Source organism: Sylvia atricapilla, chromosome 8 (assembly GCF_009819655.1).
Source record: "Sylvia atricapilla isolate bSylAtr1 chromosome 8, bSylAtr1.pri, whole genome shotgun sequence".
NCBI lineage: Eukaryota > Metazoa > Chordata > Aves > Passeriformes > Sylviidae > Sylvia > Sylvia atricapilla.
Genome location: NC_089147.1, coordinates 14,922,219 through 14,945,818, shown reverse-complemented (window position 1 = coordinate 14,945,818; position 23,600 = coordinate 14,922,219). Strand labels below are relative to the sequence as shown.

General features: G+C 36.1%; 1 protein-coding gene across 1 annotated transcript in view; it reads right to left on the bottom strand.

Moving 5' to 3' along the window:
* Nucleotides 1-23,600, bottom strand: part of LOC136364139 (adhesion G protein-coupled receptor A3-like) — a 257,612-nt gene that overhangs the window by 132,795 nt on the left and 101,217 nt on the right. Inside the window, exons 5-7 of the mRNA XM_066323790.1 lie at nt 18,798-18,869; nt 17,876-18,039; nt 916-1,129 (exon numbers count right to left, since the gene is read on the bottom strand). Coding sequence (XP_066179887.1) covers nt 916-1,129; nt 17,876-18,039; nt 18,798-18,869 — 450 coding nt within the window. The remainder of the gene's footprint in view (nt 1-915; nt 1,130-17,875; nt 18,040-18,797; nt 18,870-23,600) is intronic.

Sequence of the window (23,600 nt, the reverse complement as noted above, 5' to 3'; positions counted from 1 at the left end):
GAAACTGTTTGAGTGAAAAGATGTTAATGATTATCCAGAGCTAATTAGCATAGCTATTTTCACTCCATCTTCTACAAAGAGAAAGGCAGAACATGCACACAGAATCAGACTTTCTTTTTGATCAGTGATGGAAACTGGCAGAGGACAAAAGGATGTGTGCAACAACTTAGCAGCTTTTAGCGACAAGCCAATACTCTGTGATGAAACCCAAAAATAAACATTGAAATTTATAATTTATTAAATAATGTTTAACAGTAAAACTGAAGCAAAACTGGAACATTACATCACTGCCAAATATTAGGTTTTGCTTCTTTTATATAAGCATACTCCATTCCTCTTCCACTTATCACACCAGCAAACGCATCTGTAGATCTTTGTATCTCTCAAGCACACAGGAACAGAGATGGCAAAAGTCACGGAAAATTGAGAAATATTTAATACGAAACAAAAATTAGATTACTTAACTAAAGAATATAGGATCTAGTATGTTGGAACCTACAAAAACTAAAAGCCTTTTCAATTAGTAGTTCTTCATAGGTTCATCACTCAGACTTCTAGTTGGTGTCATGAAGAAGCAGTTTGGCTGGAAGTCACTCCCATATGCTACTGAAGCTTTTCTTGTTTTTTCATGTTTCTGCTCATGGTTATAAGTGATATAAGAGGAATAAGAAACTGGTTTTATCTGTTTCAAACACATATCTGATCAAGTCTGGATACTTAGACACAAAAAGTACAATTTGGGACCATGGCAAATCATAGCCGTGAAAAATCTCCACCTCTGCGCCCAGATTCAAGCGTGCAATCGAATTGCTTAAATTAACTAACTCCTGATGCACGTTTTAATGAGGCTTGTGGCAAGTGTGGAATCTGCTGCCCTTGCCTGCCAGCCTGGCTATCACAAGAGGTGTGTGTTACCGTGTGATCAGGCAGCAGTCGTGGATGATGCTGTCCTCCACAAAGATGCCGCTCTCCTCGTCGGTTTCGACCCGGCGCCCCGCGTGGTACCAGTGCACCTGTGTGGTGTTGTCCACGTAAGTGGCTGTGCACTGGAAAGGCAAGCGGTCTCCATGGAAAACCACTTGTCTTTGTGAGGGGATCAGCTCGAAGAGAGGGAGTTCCAGAGGCCCAGCTGCAGGGGAAAAAAAAACAAAACAAAAATAGGAAAACAGAGTCACAATTAATTCCTCTCATATGGATATTGTAAAGTGAGCTAATTGTATGCAATTCTAGCTTCTTAGATCTTCATGTGAAAATGCTAACGTAAGAGATATGACCACTAACTACCCACCGCGGTCTGATCATGTTGTGAGTTCTAGAGATCACATTTTTTCACTAGTGGGAGCCCAGATAAATACAGGATTACCAGAATATCTACAGAAAATGAGTTTTGTGAAATAGGTCACGGTAGAACGGTAGAGGTTGGAAGGGATCTTTTGAGATGCTCCATACCAGCCTCCTTCACAAGGCAGGATGTAGACTGTACTTTTTATTCTGTATACTTTACTGTACAAGTGTACAGAATAAACAAGTGAGTCTTCCAATTAGAGAAAAAAAAATAGAGCTATTAATATAGGTTCAGTTAACGTTTATAAGACCACTTCACTGTCAGTAAAGGAAATGCCCACTGTGCTCCAGAACAAAACTTACTATCTAGAGAGCCTAAACTACTTCATACGCCAGGGCTTTGGATAATAACAAGACTAATAATAATTAAACTTTCCCCTTAAGTTCAACTCTCCTTATGACTTTTCATTTTACACTCCTTCTGCCTATTCCACAAGTCATCTCTAGTCTCTAGATAATTACTTAACATTAAATATTTATCTAAGTAGCTCTATTTATCTATTTAAAGATGAATACTTCTAAACCATATTTTTTAAATGAATTGTATGTCTCAAAGTTCTCTCCCAGAAACACCCCAATAATAAGAATGCTGCACATTCTAAGCAGGCTATTACAAAAAACAGCTCTCAGAACCACAAACCCAAATGCCTAAACACATTTTTTTAAAAAAATTGTATATTTGGAAGGTTTGTGCATTTTTTGCTCTGATGAAAGTCTTCTATTTCATAGACTTGAGAGTGATTGAAGGTTATTTTCCTAAATCCTAAAGTCTCCCTAGAGACTGCATCTCTAGACAATATATATTTTCTTCTCTTTTTATCTCAAAACTACCTTAAGACAATTTTTGCAAAATACTTTCTTCATATTATGAGATTAATGCTATTTCTTTAAACTCATAACAGAAAATTGAAAAAGAAAATTTTAGGAAAAAACAGAGGCTCTGCATCTAAACATGATAATCTTTGGAATAATACGGAATAAAGGAGAACCTTAATTTCCTTTTTCTGATAAAATTCTTCTTAAGCAGAAGAAAATTGCTACCACTGATACTTTGTTATCATTGCATAAAATTCTAATGGTAATGAAAATACTAAAGACTCACAAACATGACTGACAGATTACCATGAACATCCTGCATAACAGTTCCTACAACACAGCCTTTTCACTTCAGGCTTCAACAACAAAACTATTCTCTGAACCTGGGTCACTCTTAAACTTCACACTGCAATATCACCTTAGACAAAAGGTCTACAATCTTGCACCTTGGTTATCATTCTACCTCGATGAGGAATGAGAATATTAAAGCTAGATCTTATCCCTTTCTTTCTTCTGTTTTCAGTTAAAGGCGTGCCATCATTAATATCAATCTATCCTACAGAGTTGTCAGCTGAAAGGTCACCCTTCCACCATTTGCACCACTAGTAACTACCTCAAACATCTATTTTTCTGACAAGTACTTTTTTTTTCTCCATTTCACTGCTTGCCATTTTATCTTCCTTAAACTTGCTCCTCAAAATCTTCCATTGCCCATAACAAATATAGATGAGCTTAGCCATGCCTATTCAGGCTGCAAGCCATAATCACTAGCTCTACAACTGCTAAAATTTGTGGACAACCAACAAATTTTCCTCTTACTCAGCTTTTCCTCTTACTCAGCATTCCACCCTAACACCCTTCTTTATGTCATTCAGGTGCTGTCTTCAGAACTCTAAAAGCATGAGAAGTTGCACTTACAAACCCAGCTCTGGGCCCCTGTTACTATTTGAGTATTTAAGTGTTAAACAGTACATTCATCACCCACTTTGAGTAAACAGTGAGTAAACAGTTTATACAAAGAAGAATGCTGGCCAGCACAGCACAGCAAGGTTGGTAAAAATGAATACATGCTACTGCTGTTGAGGAAAAGCACACAGAGGATTAAGGGACTAGCTGCTCTCTACTGGAATGTTGTAAGTCTGCTTTGACTATAAAGAGCAGCCTTCAGAAAGCCGTCCTGTGTATCCATTCTGTAATTTACCTTTTGATTGCACCTTTAGATGGAGACAATGATGCACTACTAAAAATTCTTTGAAATGTACACAGTATTTTTATATGACCTTTGGCTTCTAATTAAGAGAAGAGAAGGTAAACCAGATTAATGCCTCATTCCTAATAGCTGCAGCCTTGGTCTCAGTCATTTATATTAAATGTTTTTAACTAGCAGATGGAGAGAATCTCCAAAAAGTTGAGACTATTGTGTTGCATTATGAAGTCAATTATGGAATATAAGGAAATATATGGAATGCAAATTTAGCCAAAAATGAATGAAATTACCACCAAAATGTAGAAAAATTAAGCATTCTATGGCAATTACAACAGCAATAGATACTACTCACAGAAACAAAATATTTCTCATGAATACAGTAGTTTTCATCTGAGGATGTTGTATCTGGTCAAATGGTTTGGTTTGCAGTGAGTGACACGTTGTTTCATGAGGCTCTGAAGCAGGAGGAGTGTGAACTAGAGTATCAATACCTTTAAATCAAGTTAAATAACTTGCTGAGCATAGGGATGAAGTATCGCTCTGAATTTATCTCTGTCTTGAGTACTGGTGCCTAAGGCCCTTCCAAAACCCCTTCTGCTGTTCAGCCTCGGGGATCACCAAATCCAGAAATGCAGTGGGAATGAGGTGCTCTCTACAGGTTTTGTCAATTAATGATCAGAAGTGAATGAAAACTTTCCTTTACTTCAGCATGTCAAAAAATGATCAGTCCTATCAAGAGTGTACTAATTTTCTTTTTCTTTGCAAATCGTTTTAAGTGACAATGAAGATGCAAAATAAATTAAAAATACACTTGGAATTAAACATTCTGTTTTGCTAGAATATCCTCCTGACCAACCTTGAGAATGTACCTATTTGGGTTGGCCAAAATGACAAATAATGCTGAAAACTCTTTTCCAGAAAAAAAAAACACAATTCCATGGATTATGCTATTTGCAGACCATGGAAGGTAAACATAAGTACTCCTTTAATCTCTGTTACATCCACATAAAAATATTAATACAAGAGCTAATCTTCAGTTGTTTTCCAGGGATAGTAATGACTTAAATGTCTGAGGCTGGTTCTGCAACCATTACTCATGCAGAAGTTCCAGCTGGCTTCTGTGACACAGCTCACAATTATGAGGATTAATGGCACCAGTAAGAGGTTCAGAATTAGGACCAATACCCTTTATCCCAATGTTCTGGGTTGACCTGCCTCCTATCCCATATATCCATCCCATATCTTGGATACATTGTTATGTCTCGGAGCTGCCCCCTCCCTCTTGGGCAGTGCCTGCAGGTTTTTTTCCTTCTTTCTTTCCTGTTTCAGCTCTTTATTTTGCTAGCTCAGCTGCCTTTGCCTTCTTTGCTTCGCTTTGCTTTGCTTTGGTCTCCGGCTGCCCCTGCCGCCATTTTTTTCCCCCCCCCGCTGCTTCTGTTTGGTTTTTTCCCCTCCTTCCTTCTTCCCTCCCCGCCCCCGACAGGTTTGAACCGGCTCCGGACCTGACCTGACCTGAGAAGTTGGAGAAGTCCCGGGCCTGCCAGAGACGCGTCAGCACCCTCCTCATCACAGTAACCCGTTTTCCCACTATTAGGTGTTGGGGAGTGTTTTTTTGTTAATAAACCGGTTTTTCCACTTTTCCTCCAAGATATTTTCCTTCCTGAACCCAGGGCTGGGGGGGGGAAGGGGTGGTGGAGGTTTGGTTTAGGGGACTCCTTTTGGAGGTTCTTCCCTAATTTATTCCAAACCAGGACACCCAAGCAGCTATAAAATTATTGTAGAGTCACATCAGCTGGAAATACTTGTTTTAAATCCGTAATCCAACAATCTTTCAAATTCAGAATAAAAATAAAATTATTTATGTGTGCTGCAGGCACATTTTCAAAGCTTGATTTTGAGAATAACGTAAGAAATAAGAAATTCTGAAAGTACTTGGACTGATTTTTGCATTTATTTGACAGAAGCTTAAGATAACAGTTCTGGCAAGCATAGCCCTATACAACTGAATTTAAAAATTTGATTATGTGGGTAATAAAGACTAAATTGGGATTACTAAAGATATATAATCTCTGATGTTCCTATTTACATGTGTGGTGCATGTATGGCAAACACGACAGCCCCATAAAATTAAAATGTTTACTCTTGTTTGTTCAGAAGGGAGGGAGTAATTTACAGGGATTTTATTTACTTTTTACACACCTGAAAAATTTCAAGATGCTCCTTCCAAGACAATCCACTGTGCTGCCCTCCAGCTTGGAGCCAGCACCCCTATCTGCAAATGAGCGTTGTGACTCCACTCCAGGCATGCAGATCAAGAGCTGATGGAGTGTTTTACAGTCTTTACCTGTCTTGTCTCTCCAGTCAGCACTAAACCATGATTGCAGCAGAGCACCACAGGAATCACTGATTGCAGCATGAATCTAAAGGTCTAACCCATCATTACAGTAATTACATCTTTTTCGTTATCTTTCACTTCTCAGCAGAAAAGGGTTTTGTTGACTGAAGGCCAGACTCTCTATGCCATCTAGTCTTGTATTTCAGATTAGATCTAGACTAGAATACAGAGGACATACAGAGAACGAATCAGGTTACACAAAAACCACTGAATTAAGATTATCACTTGTGTCCTCTTCAAACAGAGTGTACCCCTGCATATTTTAATGCATGCAGTGTTTTCAAAAATGAAACAGAAATTATTTAAAAAACAATGAGCAAAACCACAAGAATAGCAAGGTGCACTGAAGCTCTACGGAAATGTTCCAATGCATATGCTCTTAATATATTTATAAAAGAATTTGTCTCACGCACATGTGCACACATCATATATTTCCTGTTTTTTTCCTTAAAATTCATCCTTGAGATTTCAGAAGAATTTCAATTTCCCATCTAATTTTTGCTTTCTATTTTGTTTTAAAAGTTGGAAAGGAGAAGAGTATGAAGGAAATACTGCTGTTTCTTGACATATATGGAATAAAAATGCTTGTAAAAAAGATAACATAAAGTGCATTTTTACCCAAATTTTAGTTACATTTTTAAGTACCATATTACTATCTTTAGATAATATTCACTTCCAATGAGTGCACACTACTGTCTTCTGAGGGAATGACCAAAAGCAAACCTGTAAGCACAAAGCTGGCCCATGCAACATATTTGTCTGAGCACCACAGAAAGTTGGGTGGTCATTAACCAACACAACCAGCACAAGGTACTGGAGAAACTGTCCTACCTCTGGTCCCCTTTGTTGCATTTCCTGCTGCATAGCCTTTAACCTGGGCAGCACAGCTCTACAGCTCAACAGCTAACAGCATAAACCTGCACTACAGCAGCACCTTCTGCTGTTCAGACTACCAGAAACAGTTTTCTGCTATACTTTTTCTGGTCCTCATTAACTGGCTTTGTTTGCTATCAACAGTTTTCACACAACCAGAAATAGGAAAATCCACAGGTTTCTCCAGGCTGCCCACACATCACTTCAGCACTACAGTGCCCACATCTCAGGATGCACCTTTGACGTCAGTTTACTGGTAGAAAATTCAGTTTGTTACAGTGTACCACAAGCTTCTGGGACAGAAAAAAAGCCAGAGTTTGGCATTTTGCTTCTTGTTAATCACTTGATTTATTGTATTGCCAATGGGCTTTTTATTTGAACTGAGTGTGCCTACAGAGTGCGGCACATCCTGCTGACAAAAGTGTGAGTTAGAGCTCTAATATTTGTATACAGTCTCAGTGGGAAAGAAATGTGCATGGAAAGCACAGTGGGGGAAAGCTGGAAGTGAGGACAAAGCAAAGGAACCAATCCAAGAAAAAGGACAGATGAAAATGAGGAAAAGCAAATTGAAAAACATTAGTTAAAAATCTGAATTGCTGACAGTGCAAATTATATCTGATGATATTTACCAAATGGAACTGGAGAAAAGAGCGTGATCTTAATTGCTCCAACAGCCAGCTCTGCCAAAAAGGGAGGTGCCAGCACACCAGCGCCAGTTTCTGTGTTGCAAAATTTGTTGGCAGTAACAAAACGTTTGGTGTAGAAGGTCACAGACTGCATCATGTGCCAATGAAGTCAAGAATGAATACAGAACTGAGGCCAAGCTTCAGTTTTAATAAAAGCTGATCCTGGCTCCAATTTCAACATAATATCAAGAAAATGCAGATGCCAACATGTATTAAATACAGCAGAATAAGGTAAGTCTCTTGGGCTTGGGACAAGAAAGCTTTGTATCACATCCATTTACCACTGACTGCAGAAAAAGCAGAGCTTTTGTTTATGAAATAGCTTCTTATTTCCACCAGCTTCATAATGCTGGCATGACAAGAGATATTCCACACCATTTTATCAGTCCCTTTTACTCTAACACACGCTTTTCAAATAGGAATATCAAGCAGTGTTTTTGCTTCGGTTAGTTGGTTGTTGTTTTTCTTTTTTTTCTTCCCAGCATCTTACAGTTAAATTATGGGGTTATTTTTCTTTTGTAATGCTAAGTGTTACACTGAAATAGTAGTCACTAACCAAAGAGCAAGATTTCTGACATGCATGCTGTTTTACCTAAAGCTACAAGTTCTTTATTACATTTTTACTCCTGGAAACTTCTGTAAAGCCATCAAAGGAGATCAGCAGAAGTAGTAAAAAGGATTTATCATAAGTTAGAAGGATAGTGAGCCCAGGCTGTCACAGTCCATTGCTACAGGTGCTTCAGTCACCTGTGTTAGCTAACCTCATAGAGGTATTCCACAGACACAAAAGAGAGGCTAAAATTCAGTGCAAATTTGCCAAGATGAGCTACAATCATAGCTTTGGATGAGTCTTGAAGACTCAATTGGATTCTATAACTAATCTATAACTAATTTATTTACTTAAAATAATTTACAGCTACACAGAAGCTATGAAAGGCTGATCTGAGGAATGTACAATTCAAATCCAGTCACTTTTGGCAAATCCAAGTAACACAGGTTTCATCTAGCACTCCGCAGATGGATGAATGTCCAGCCTTGACAAAGTTATTTTACCTTTGTCTAAAGGAGTTTCCTCCACATTCCTAAGACCCAATAAAACTAAATTATCCTTTTTGCACCAGTTCTAGGGACTGATGTGTCTTGTGAGGGAGCAGTGGAAAAGCCTTTTCTTATTTACTGATGATAACAGTGATTTAACTGATAGGAAAGTAGAGGCAGTGAAAAACAGAGGTAACAGGTTTCACTTATTTAATAATAGATTTCATTTATTTAATATGTCAAATATTATAACATTTAATTTTTAAAATTGTAACAGTTACTTGAAAGATTTCCATGATATGAAATTCAAGGTTTTGTTCCAGTTAAACAGCAAAAAAACTGCATTGCCTTGCATTGACATGGAAACCTAAAAGAATAGGCAAATAGTTTTCTCATCACTAATTTCTTTCCTATCACTATCAAATAAAACTGCTGCAACTTATCAATTTTTTATTTTCAAATTGTCCCAGAACCCTACTTTAGAAGCTGGGGAGCATTTGATTACTTGCCATACACTGAGACCTGACGACCACAACATATTGACAGCTATGGTACTGCAAGATTCATCAACACAAATTTCTTCCTGGCACCAATCAGAAACCTACTGTTAGAAAGCTAATTCTGGTTACTCAAATTACTCTTTTGGTGAGTGAACTGGCTGGCTCATGTCTTTGCACACTCATTCCAGCTTGCAGGTAATAAAAATGGCAGAGCAATGGAAAGGTAAAGCACTCAGCTCTACAGAAATCACAGAATCATAGAATGGTTTGGGTTGGAAGGGACTTTTAAATGTCTCTTTGTCCAACTTCCCCCAGAATAAGCAGGGAGGTTTGCTCATAGTCCCATCCAACTCGACCAGAATGTTTCCAGGAGTGGTGCATCCACCACGTCTCTGGGTAGCCCATTGCCACTGTCTCACCACCCTTGTAAAAAGCTTCTTCCTTATATTTAATGTAAATAGATTCTCTTTTAGTTTAAAACCATGACTCCTAATTCTATTGCTACAGGCTCTACTAGAAAGTCTGTCCCCATTTTTCTTATAAACCCTCTCTAGGTACTGAAAGGATGCACAGAGGTCTTGGAGCTTTCACCTTTGCAGCCAAGCAACCACAACTCCCTCTGCCCTTCCTCACAGGAAAGATGTTCCATGTCAACAATAATTTTTTGGCTCTCCTCTGGACCCATTCCTATAGGTACAAAACATATAATCAAATATTCCAATTTGCCCTGTGATGTGCACACTGGGATGTGCAGTGGTAGCACTCATCTTTCCAAACTTTAAACCTTTTATATTTTCGAATCATAACTGCACACACTCAGATCACAGAAAGATAGTGGCAGAAATGTCCCAAGAATGTCAGTGATTGTCCCTAATTGCCCAGAGTCCAGTAGGCTGCATGAATTCTCACTTATGCCAGAATGTAAAAAAAAAAAAAAAACAAAAACAAAAAAACCCAAAAAAAACAAAAGAAATGCTGAACAAGCGACAGTACTGTTGAAGTATTAAATTTTTCCATTCCAAACTCCTTTCAGCCCAGCTGACAGTGTCAGAATTCTCAACAGCCATTTTTATGCAAACGTTAAAGAAGTGCTGTATGTTGAAATGTGCCATAAAAATGAAATGCCACTATGGTATACTCCACTTAATTAAAAGAAAGATTGTCAGAATTGAAGCTTTATAGAGAATTTTCCAATTATAATAATTAAGATTAATTACAGCAAACTCTAATAAGCGTTGTAATTGGCCGATATTAACATAGGTTTGTTAAAAAGCCAATATAATTTTATCTAGAAATCACCAGTATAAAATTTAACCCTAGTGTTTTCAAGTTCATGTTACCATAATAAATAAAGAATATATCTTCAGAAATACTCAATGGCTCATAGTCAAGGCTGTCTGTTTTAACATCGTTTTGCTCATGAGAACTGGCTTTTGAATATGGCCAGCTAAGTGTTCAAGAGCAGAAGTCTGAAGATTAAAAAGGCCTCATTTCACTGCTATTCTCATTCCACCTTGATTAAATTTTCCTTCAGCTATTTTGCATGATTTTTGGAACAGTAGTCAAAGACAATGTAGAAAATAAGATACAAGTGTACATTAAAACCCTCTAATGCAGTATATAAGAGTAAGCTCTGGAGAAAAAAAAAAAATTTGGTACATTTCCAGCATCTAAATCAGCAAAATTTCAGGGATGAAAATTTCTGTTGAACTGGATTCATGTGTGAGCACAAGTACATGAAAACACATTGCAGTAAAATTTTATCCTCGAACATTTTAATACTTCTGCTATTTCAAATTTATAAGATCTAACTGTTAATAATTTTATGCCCCAAGTCTTTCAGTAGTGTTCTAAACTGCCACTAAAGAAATTAGATAATAATGCTTAATATTAAATTTAGGGCATCATAGTCCTTTCTCCCCCATTTTGAGACTGATCATATTAGATGAGAAATCTAGAATTTGGAGACTAAAGGTTAAAAGCATTGTTCATTACACACTACCAAATGACAGTATGGAAACCAACTTTGATTTGCTTAGCTCTGACATAAAATGAATTTATCCCATCTATCTTTGAAAGAGCCAAAATATGCAGTTACATTATCTGATCTATATACATTCTGTTATTTTGCATATTTTCTTATTAATGAAAAACCTGAATTGCTAACATTGTAAAATAAAAGTAATTGGAAGAGGATTTTGATACTGCTAATTTTATCACTATCCATATCTTGCAAAACCTAATCCTGTGAAAGGTTATTAGTATGAATATTCCTATTTTAACACAATTAGACCTACTCATGTGGTTAGGCACTCCCTGCAGAATTAGAGCTGAAGTCTTGATCCTGTATATTCTGGAAGGCAATGATGCTCCACATGAATGCAGCAAGCTACATGTGGACTGCCAAGAACCTGCAGGACTGAAATCTAAATCTGGATAATCAATCCATCATTCTTCCTGTTTGAGGTTTTGAGTTTGGTCCCTTACTACATACTGAAACCCTCCCCACAGTTCAATATTTACACTGCGTTAATGTAGTAAGAATGACTTGTAAATCAAGAAAGAAATGGTTGAAAAAATAATCTCAAACTCGTCGCTAAGTTTAACTAACAAATGAGACCAAAAATATGTTTTCTGTACACTGAGAAAAATAAATGAAGAAAAAAATATTCCTTGTTAATTTTAAGCCAGTGTTTTTTCTTGCAATATATTTTACATAGAAAAAGAAACTTCTAGGAACAATCTATGTTAAAACATACATATTTGTAATTTTAAGACTTGAATGGCAATATAGATATTTAATTTTTGGCACCACACACAAAAAAAGGAATTCCAAATCTCGCTTCTTAACCAACATCCCTAACACAAGACAGTTGACAGTATTCTTAAAAACTGACTCAGATCAAGGCTGAATGCATTCAGTTGACTTCAGCTTAAATTTAAATTTTGAAAAAGTTCTTTCAAAGATAAAATTCCCCAGTATCTAGGTTTTTTCCTTTTTCAGCATTTTAAAAGTACATAATTCTTTCAAAATTCTTAATATTGGAGAGTGGATTTACACTGCTAGGAATGACAGAGAAACAATGTGCAAATACATCAGGTAAAATTATAAAGAAATTTCTAAAAATACAGCATCTAAAACAACACTCATCATTGCTGAAAAAGAATTTAAAGCCATTGTTTCAAGAATCTATATCAAGGAAAAAGAAAGCTGCTTCAAAAAAATTAAAGTACTTTATAGATGAAGTATAGAAAAGAAAATGTTCTATTTTTTCCCAATGGTACTACTCTAAGTGATTTAAAATGTTTTTGAGTGTTTTGAATTTTTGGGGGTATTTTAGGTAGAATTGCAAAAAAGAAGAACATTACTTATAAAAATAAACTAGGGAGTGGCATGTGGCCTGAGAGAAATACACCCTAATGTTCTCCTGATATTTAAGCATGAGAAATGCAGATTAGAAAATGTGACAGTAGATAGGTAATGATGAAAGTACTTTCTTCCTTTGTAAGAAATTGAATCTTGAAATGGACAAGAAATCTCTAAGAACACAATTAGAATGACTGCATAAAAATATAAATGTGGGGTTTTTTTGGGTTTTTTTTTTTTTTTTTGCATTGCATTGCATTGCATTGCATTGCATTGCATTGCATTGCACAAGTTGAACAGGTACAAAGCATCAGAGCAAAAAGCACCTACATTTTAGTCTGACTCTGCTCCTTTGGGGGAACAGATACTCTGATTCTCAGTGAAGTGAGGTAAACTACAAAAGACAAGGTGCTAGTTAAGTACAAACAATTCCCTAACAACTTTATCTCCTCCCTTCCAATAAATTATTTACATTTTCCATGAAACATTTAAAGAATTTTATTGCAGAATACAGAAGTCAAAAAAGGATTTCTCTCTTTGATTTTTATTGCTCCCTTTGAAGTGTCACTCCTAAGTAGGGAGTGGATCATACCCTAAACCCTACATTTCAATAGTATTTTATGAGTCAGAACTTGCTAATTTCACCCATGAGTTAACACTTTAAACTAAGGTAGTTTACAGAATTCAGAGACTGTGTAATAATTCAAACACTGTTGGACACTCACAACTTGTAGCTATTATCTTCTTTTCTCATCTCTGTTTTCAGTAGGATGGATTTTTATTCTCCTGCAGTGTTAACTCTTTTCTCAGTAGACAGCCCCCTAAGGCATAGCAGAAGCCTCACCATACAAATCCTACACAGACAAAACTCCAGTTCTATTTTGAGTGCTCACTCCTTGCCATCCCTGGTGAAAGTTCAAATTGACTATGAAAGCTTTTAGCAAATTATGAACCAGCCCAAAGAATTTCTCAGTATAAGTCTGATGTAAATACTTACACAGTTCCATGGATCACAACCAACAGGTGCACCACCCATGGACAGAATACACATTCTGGCATAATACATACTTTCAAAACAATTGACTGTAATAAGTCCTCTGTGAAACACCCTGCAGCTGATTTTCATGAATGTGAAGCACACAGAGCGACAAGAGAATTCAAACCAAGAATCTGGCTACTGAAGCTCTGGGTACTCCACCCCTGAAAAGCAGGCTACTGTGACTTGGGAAGCATTCATGGTAGATGAGATGGTACCTAAAACCAGATGCTATCTCACTCACATTAATACAAGAAAGGAAAATGACTCAGCTGATATATTTGTCTTGTAATTTGCTGTTACTCTGTGCTTTGCAAGTTCTATTTCTACCATATTTTCCCCTGAGACTGTGTCTTCAATGAATGTATCTATCATTTGTGCTTATAAGTATTTTACCTTTACCTTTCAAGTTTCTTTGCTGAGGATGGTATATGGAAAACACGTGTCTATACTAGCATTGCTAATTGTCTCCATTTGCTGGCTGTAATTATTGCAACAGCACGGGTTTTTCAGAGATGTGCAGAGTATAGGTGAAGAAATAATGCTGTATCTTAGAACTTCTTGTAACTCTTGTCCTACAGTCCTCTGTTGAAGCAGGTCAACATGCAGAGATTTCCTCCCATTCAATTCAACACAGATAATAAGGAAGTGGGAAACAGAAACATTCAATGCAGAAGCATAATAAAAAGAGAAGCAGTCAATTTTTTTTCTTCTTCAAGGAAAAGACCTGTGCATAGCTTTGCATCAACACAGAGAAAAAGAGCAAACAGAGTTTTTGGGGATTACCTTTAGCCAGCATCTCATATGGGCTCAGATGCAAAAGCCAGAGCAAGCTGCTAACATGGCCTGAAGAGCCTCCCAGGACTGTTCAAGAATGTTTTATGGGACAAGATTGCTTAGTGGGGATTTCTGGCAGACTGCCCCACAGCAAGGCCCAGAAAGTTAAAGACAGCTACAGGAAAGGTGTCATGCAGCAGAATGAGCCTGCCTCAAAGTGCTGGGATGCAAGGATGTGATGTATGCATAGCAAACAATCTGGCTGAGTAGAGAAACATCACTTGAAAACAATGTAGACTCTTCTCTGCACTAAGATTTCCTGAGAACCGACAAGACACTACCTCTAGTTGTTTGAACCTGTCTGCTTTAGAGGTCCCTGCACCCATATCATGACCAAAATTAGAACAGTACACCACAGAAACCGGAAAAGCTACTGGCACCAAAAAAGAACAAAACTTGTTTACTAACTGCATGAAAAAATACTTAATGATAAAGAATAAAAGTGTAATTTATTATGTATTAATGCAATAAACTCGAAGCAAAAATCCCCAGATTTCTCAATATCCTTTTCTACTTTCTTTCAAGCAATTTAGTTTTTAATTAACAGAAGGGAATAATATGTTCTCAATTACTTATTTATAAACATCAGTAGAGCATATACATTTTCAAAACCCAAGATTTTAATTCGTAGGACATCTGTATGAGGGATAGCATTCTGTCCCTGGAGAAATAGATAATTTTCTTTGTGGTATAAATAAGTAAATAAATGTATTAAATCACCATAAAATTATTTTTATACTTTGGCCTTTGTAATTTTTTTGTAATATTTAGTAAATATTTTTAGCATTTTAGTCAAAACATTTATCTAAATATTATTGATTTTATGTCAACTATTTTCTAACTTTTAAATAAAATCTAATTGGGGGAAAAATAAATTCAGCACTTTTCCAAACATCTGTTTTGATGAGTCAGCGTTTTCTAACAGAAAAGCACTCCATCATATGTCAATACAATTATATGCCAATTGTAATTTGCAGAACAACTGAAATTTTACTTCTTCATGCTGTTCAGTAACATCAATAGGGTTTCAGACTGGAAAACTAAATTCTAATGTCTCATTCATCAGTATAAATAATCAAAACTCAGCTTTAAGAGCAATCTTTCCTAATCTCCATAAGACAAAGACTCATACAGGTCTGTCTTGAGTGAAGGATTTGGCCTAGAGAATCTATGTCTGCTGATGATGTGAGCCAGGGAAAATCGCAGGCTCCTATCAGACCTCAGGTAGAATTTATAGCACTTATATTCAGGAAAACGCAATTTTCCTGCTGGAAATTGAGTAACTTGTATTTGGAGTCATGGAGAAAGAGTAACAAGGCACTGCATGAAGCCAATTTCACAACCATTTTTCAGAAAGATACTCAGTCCATACCATTATGAATTCATCACAGTCCCTCATCATTAAGGCACAAGACAAGGGCAAAACCATACTTTGTCATCAAACTAGCTTTTCAGCCTTATTTCCAAGATTGTGAAGAGTTGTTTTATAACCAAACATTTTTGACAGTTGGAGAATTTTGTTAAAAAAAGATTTAAGTAGCTCTTATAAGCTGTTAGTGAAATATGCAAGCAGAACCCTGGGAATTCTAAAAATTGTGTAGTTACTTAGCTCATAAAAACCCCATAAGCAGGTTTTTAACTGTTTCCAGCAGGCAACTTACTACTTTGGCTGTTATGAGTAGATGCATGAGAAAGATTTGCCAGGAAGAAATTCAAAAGATGATTTCTCACCTCAACATATAAATAAATCTAAAAAGCTGATAGCAAACTGCTCCCTGTAGCTACTCAGAATCCACATACTTTGACTTTCTGGTTCATCCCCAAACTCTCATGCAAAACCCTTGCCCATTTCTCTCCTATTTTAATTTTTTTCCCTTTCATTCTTCTATTTTTTACTCATCTTGGGACTGTGATATCTCATAACATCTTTTAGCATGTAGAAGGAAGATCAGTGACTATAAATGAAAATGTCTCACAGTATGGATGATGTTCGCATGAAGGAGTTTTTAATTTTTAAGTCACTTAATATTTTCTTTAAGATACATTTAATTCGATCAGCTCTGTGCATATTTCAAGATGTATTATTTATAAATCATCCTTAATAGCTATTATTATTTTGGTGCCAGACAGCCTTCTATTATGCCTAAGCTCAAATTTACTTACTGAAAATGAAATTGCTAAATGTTCTGGGCACTGTGAGCTACCCAGCAGATACTCTGAGCACCCTGAAATACCTGGCAGATATTACAGAGCTGGTGGAAGGCTCAGCAATTACAACCCCTGTAAAACTCTCTGTGGATATTGGAAGCAATGTCAAGCTACTGGCAGTCATTACAACCCTTGTCAAGCGTTCTATGAAGATTGTAAATAGGAGAGAGAACTAGATGGGCATCATAAATTCTGTATCAAAGGTCTGATAGGCAGTCCTATTAGGAATTAAATTTAAAAAATCTGAGAAATTGCTTTCATTTTCTCTATAGAATTCAGAGATTTATATTCACTTGTTACCTGGAAATGCCAATTAACATTCTTTAATCATTTTTTTGATCATTCCAGCACTTTTAGAAGAAGTACTTTTCCTGCTGGGAAATGGATCTCTATGAAGATGCCAATGATCAATCTCTATAAAATGGGAGCTTGATATTTGAAGAGAATTTCAAAATTTCAAATGTAGTTAACAAAGGCTGCTGAAAAGGTCTCTGCCTTTTGCTCACAAGAGCTCCTCACATATTTGCCTCCAGATACGTATCTGTGTTTCCTTAACAATTCACCTGATGGGTCATCTGTAGGTAGTATTCACACCCTTTCACATCTCTTCTTTTTAAACTTCTCAACTTATAAACATATGTATTTGTTGTCAAAAGCATTTCTCTATATATTATTCCAGTCAACCTCTGATCTCCATTCCGTAATGAATACATTTGTTAGCAACACACACTATTCTTCTTGTGGTTATTAGGAGAAACGTGTGACTCTCCTTTTGTTTGCAAAAGACATTAGCAAAGCCACAGTCTCAGCAATTTTCTGTCATTCAAGCATGTTATGGATTCAAAGATTCTGAAATTAATCAACTATGTGTGAAATTAGACTTGATTCTGGAACCCACCAGCATCATCTCAGGCAGCAATCTTTTCTCTGCAGTGTGATACTTGTAAAAATCTCTGGTTTAACCTGCTCATTGCTAGACAATGCCCAGTGTGAAGTGAGTTTTCTTCACTTATTCATATTTTTTTACTTTCTCTCTCACACTGTATCTACGAGGTTTGTTATCATGGAAAACATCCAAAAAACATTTTACTTCTAGATCTTCAAATACAGAAGTCATCTAACTGAAGCTCACTGTAAGAATTCTGTTAATCCCCAGGAAGCGGTGCTAAAGCGTGTAGTTACAGGTCGATAAAAATAAAAAATACAAGAATTAAATTTGACGTTAATACCACACTGTCAGATACATAACTTGAAAGAAACGTTATATAAACTCCTGTAGGAACCCTCAGTTTCACAAAGAATACAATGTAGAACTAGCAACATAGCTAAATGTTTTATGTCATAATCACATATTACTGAATACATTGCAGAACAGTGGTGCTCTTGAGATACAAAACAAGAAATTTCTGGGTTTTTTCTGTTTTCTTTCATTCTTAGGTGTATCTTCTGTGCCACATACCTGTCAGTTTTACTAATTATTATTTTGGGGTTTTGCACCATTTCTGCTTTTTTGGTATTTTCTCTGGATTCCACTTCAATTTCTAATGCTAAATCAGAGTACAACTCACCACATATCAGCTGGTTCTCCTTCAGGTTATAAAGGGACAGTCCATGTAAAGCACTGGGGTAAGCACAAACTGTTTCCTCTGCTATTCGGACTGAAGCATTTCTGGCCCATTGCAAGACCCATTTTAGGTTACAGTCACAAATCAGTGAATCAGTGTTGAAATGTCTACAAAGGCAAAGAATGACCACAGTTGGTACACATGAAGTTTCCATGAACACACTTTCTTCTGCTAGATTCAAATTATCTAATTCCAAAGAGAACTCTAGATAAATGCATAACTATGGATACATGAATACAAAGATAGTCTAAAACAACCAATACACGTTGTCCCACTGTTAATTACTTTCATAACGTTATGCAAAAATTCTGGGTTTGGTTTCAGAGCAGCATCATTGACTACTGAAATAATTTTGACTCTGTGTTACTGCAGAAAATCATACAATAACATACTTACATCTACTAAAACCCCCTCTAAGCAGAGGTAGAGACATTCAGTATACACTTTTAAATCTTAGGCAGGTAGAATCAATATCAATAACTGGGAACTGTTAGTATAATTCTAGGAAAAAATACTTAACATTACTGGTTTTGCCAATACGATGAAGCCTAGTACAATATAATGCATGAAACCATGGAAAAGTATAAGATTATAAAGTATAAAGAAAAAAAAAAAAAAAAAAAAAGGATGCTACTCAGGAGGACTAGACTGGGCTAGTCAGGAATGGGGTTGAATTGTCAGTCCTACCGATTTCCCTGCAACAGGTAAAGCTGGAAGCTGATCAACAGTGAGCCAGACATGGATAACATGGATGCATGGAATGCATCTCTAGAAACAATCCTACTTGAATTCATATTCAACTCTGCTATGTTTATTATAATGCCTTTCTGAATTCAGTTTTACAAACAAAAGGAATGATACTCACAGGGCTTTCAGAGCTAGCAGCTCAGAAAAAAGTCCATTCATGAGACTTGAAAAAATATTCCCTGACAAATTCCTAAGGAAACAAAAAGCAATTTACTGTTGGTTACAACAAATACAAGGAGAAAAGAAAATTGTTACAGAAAATAATTTTCCCAGTGCTAAATAAGAAGTTTTGCTTTCTTGACAACAGTAAAAACATATTTAATTTGGTACGTTGCTTTTTTGGTTTTGGTAGGTGACAGTAATATTTAAATCAATTCTTGTTTTATTTTCCCAGCAGAAATACATACAATTCACTTGGCCTCATAAAGAGGAACACTTGTACATATTTAAAAAACCAGAATTTGAGAAAAGAATATTCCAGAATTTCAGTGAAAATATTAATAAAATAATTAGTCAGTGAGACCTATATTGTATTTTTTATTGTATACACAGAATGTCACTTCAAGTTAAAGAAACAAAAAGCGTCTTAATTTAGTAATTCTCCAAAGAATTCAAGCAATTCCTTAAAAGAGTAATGAGTTTTCAAAGTGACTACACAAATAGTTTTTTTAACAAAGGACTTTAAATACACTAATTTTTCCCATCCTTAAATTAGGACATTTCCATTTTAATTAGTGCTCTACTCTTTCTTGTCTTGATGGCTGAATGGCTCAGACTGAATACTTGCAAACAGAGGCAATTCACTTTTACACAGTTTAACAGTATTGCTCTGCCAGTGCCTACTAATACAAAAATTAAATGCTTAATTGTCAAGTAATAATGCCTTTTTCTATACCCATAAACTTAAAAATTAGTGCTTATCCAAGATTAACACTTCAGAGCATATGAATTACCTACTTATGAAATACTGATATACATTCCTTTCTGTCCAGTGTCTGGACACTACGTGTTTGAATTCAAGGTTGGTTACAAAACTTCAGTTATCAGAAGAATTTTAGAGCTCTTTACTGGAGACATGTTGCAGATATAGGGAGGGGGGGAAAGTAGACCAGCAAAGAAAATGGTATTATTTCTTTCTCTTTAAAAAGGATGCTGTTATGATTATTGATTTTACTTCTCTTTTTTTCTACAGAGGATGTAAGCTAAGCTGAAGAGTGACATTCAGATCAGGAGCCATGTGCTCGCAGTGAGGAATCCATCAACTGTAAGAGATCTGAAACCATGTAAGGAACTCAAGTAAGAAAGACTGAAACTTGAAAACTCTGGTTTCTACTGAAACCTGTCCAGAAATTTATGGATCAATGAATTCAAGAAGGGAAAACAGTGCTAATTTGTAAATTAGTTTAAGACACTTTTGAAGCAATAACTAATTTCATTTTTGTATACAACTGAACACTTCAAAATTTCTTAGTAGTTTAAAACAAAATTCTGGTAATAGAGTATATAAATAAACTGGCTCAACAACATAAAGTGAAATTATTGAGTGATAATGAGATGTGTTAATATAAATGAACTAATTTTTAAGATTTTATTTAACAGTACACCTTTATACAGTTGTGGTGCAAAGCCCTTGGAAGAATGTTCAAGTACCTCTTCAAGTGTGGATATGTCTGAAGGTGGAAATGAATCTCTGCTTGTAGATACATTTTTCTCTATCTCTAATATTTTGGACTTGTCAACAGGAAACTAAAAATATTCAGCATTTCACAGACTCATTTAACCTCTTTATTTAAATTAGATGGACCTACCTAAGTCTTTTTTTGGATGTAAGGCCTGACAAGGCATTTGCTGCAGCAGCTCAGTGAACTGACACATTAAAACAACTAAACCAGAAACTGATAACCCTGACATTTACACTGAAATAAATCAGAAGTGGTTCCAGTGGTATGAAAACAGTTACACGAGTATAAACTTATTGACAAGGGGACAGTCAGTAAGTCCTGAACTGACGGATGGGGAAAGCAATCTGCCCCATTCTGTCCTTTGCCTTATCCCCTGCAGTACAGTTTTCCCATCTGACATAAATCCCAGGCTCTCCTTTAAGCCTTGCCAGGCTTCAAATGGCAAAACAAACAGAGCACCAAGACTGAAGTTTTGTAATTCCACTTGGACTGAAGGAACGTTGTATGTCTGGTTGATATTTTAGGAATTGGGGACAAACTGTAAGTCATTTGCACAGTGTACATAGCAGGGTTCAGCAGATGTACCTAAGCACCAGCCAGAGGTGCTCATTTGGTGTGGACTGAATCCATGAGCTTTTAGGTCCTACCAAATTCACCAAGACATTGAGCCAGACCTACACGGCATTAACCTAAAAATTCTTGACTTGTGTTCCATTCACAGAAGATTGTAGAATTGCCATAGAATTTCTTTTTACCAAGTGTTGGAATAATGGAGTTCCTGATAGTGACATCAGCAAAAAGCCAGCTTTCAACTTCTCAAATTCTTCTGGCAATGACCTGAAGTTTCCATATTACTACTAATAATTAGCAGGCTAGCATCATGTTCAAAGGGCTGTGTAAGTCAAAAAGCAACATATTTCTATATCCAAGAAACATTATTACAGTATTTGGATATCCAACAATGGAAATTGATTGTTCTTTAACAAAATTTCAGAAATCTTCTCATATCACCCAAAAAACTCATGCATTTCTGAGCTGATGCAGCATTCTGTAAATACTTGGTTCTTTAGTGCACATAATTTGCATTATATACAAAAATATTGTCAAATGTATAGTGTTTTACAATATATATATTGTAAAATTCCTCCATTTCAGATATCCTAAAGCCCCACTATAGATTGATTTAAAAGGGCATTTGTTCTAAAAACACCAGTAGCATTTAGTTTGCAAACATTTCAAACAAAACAAATTAATGCACTCCGAAGCTGATAGCACTTACTATGCCATTAACTCACTCCATTAATAGAAAGATGTGTTTCCAATTTTATCAGAGGTAAAACATTTCATTCTTATTTAGCAAATCGTGCATTTTCTTCATATACCAATACTTGTACTTTTACATAAATTAATAAAGCACTTTTCCTGAACTTTTTAATATAAATGACAAATGCCACAAAACAGGCAAAAAGTGTTACATGTATCAAAGTACCATTTGAGAGATAATATAAATAGAAGCAGAAGTATATGAACACAAAGAATGCTTCCCTCTTAAGAGCAACATTAAAAAGAAAAAGTTGAATGCAATGGTAGCAGATTGATCTGCACAAAAAAAAAATAGAAAAAAGACAAGTGGGACAGGAAGTACAAAAAAATGACAACAGAAATACAGAGAGGGCAGGTTACATTGTGTATTTCTTTATTTGCCAAAATTTTGCTGAAACGGGGTCTGATTAACAGTGTTACTGGTTTTTATCTGATTTCTGGCACCATACAAAGTGATTAGTTGGTGCAATGACATCAAGAAAGTCACACAAGAATTTGCAGTCTAATATTATCATGAAGCTAACTGCTGATGATGATCCAGAGGTAGGATGAAAAGTAAATCAGATATCGTTTAATCAAACAATTGGAGGCAATGATAAAGTTTGGGTTTGAGCCTCCAAAGGGAAGATCCAGCAGTAGCTACTTGTTGAAACAGATTTCAGGCTGCAACATTTTGATGAAACCTGAAAAGATAAATTATGAGGGACTAAATAAATGAAGTCTGGTATATCAGCACAGTGGTATCATCCCAGTATTCCACAGCTCTTAATACTTAGATTAAATATAAACAGAATTAATGTAGATAGCAGCTCCATTACCAAGCAGAAATATATTTGCATATGCAATTCTGGAACAAAACACTGAAACATTGGCTCCAAAGGAGATTTGGAAGATTTGTTGCATTCAATTATATCGCTCCTATTTAGAATACATGCACCTCATGACAGCATAAAGACAGCCAAGAGGTAATATATTAGCCAAAAGAGGTAAACTAGTATCTTGGAAGATGTAATGAATCTACTCATACTGAGGCACTGCCAGCTGCGTCTGTCCTATGACGTGAAAGCATTTTGAAATCATTTTACAGAATAAAAATCAAATCCAAGAGGGTGTAAAAATTAGATCAATCCCAAGGAACATAATCAGAAGTCACTGACTGCAGTAATTTCAGGGCTTGCATGAAATTTAGGTTCCATTAGTAACTTTGAATTCAATTTCTGTTCCCTGACATACACGTCCTGATTGCAATGGAGTAAAAATCTTCTCTACATTATCAAAAGGCTGACCATTTATTGTGGCTTCTGTGTGTCTGCATGTTTAAAAAAGATGATATTACTAATTCATTTTCTCTTCAATCAAGAATTCTGTAGGTTGTCCTGTTCTAAACTAGACTGCACAAAACCACCAAGCCCTTGGAAGAGTTGTCTGCATTTTCCCTAAAAGCCCAGGCGATCCTCATCCTTTTAGCGAAGTATTTGAACATACCTTTACTGTACTCAGTTTAGATTTATGCATCACACCATTGGGCTTAACCACATTGTGTTAGTTTGGGCCTAGAGCTGATTTTTCAGCTGTATCGCCATCTTTTTTTCAAATTGAATTAGATTTACAACATTGAGTGAAACACACTGTGTTATTTTGTTTCACCTGTCATTTGTGCTTGTAAACAGTACAAGAAAATCCCATATTTGTACTTCACAGAAGCCACATGAAAAGATTTATGTCCTTTGCTCCTTCCAGTGGACTCATGGCTCTCCCTACTGGTTTTGATAACAGCCTGCAAAGATGCTTCTGTACTTTATCTCTGCCAACATAACACAGGAGAGCTCTAATTACCAAATCAACAGCTACATAAATCAACACATGTGTACACATCTTTATATTTCTCTCTCAGTAAATGCCTATGAAACCAGTTC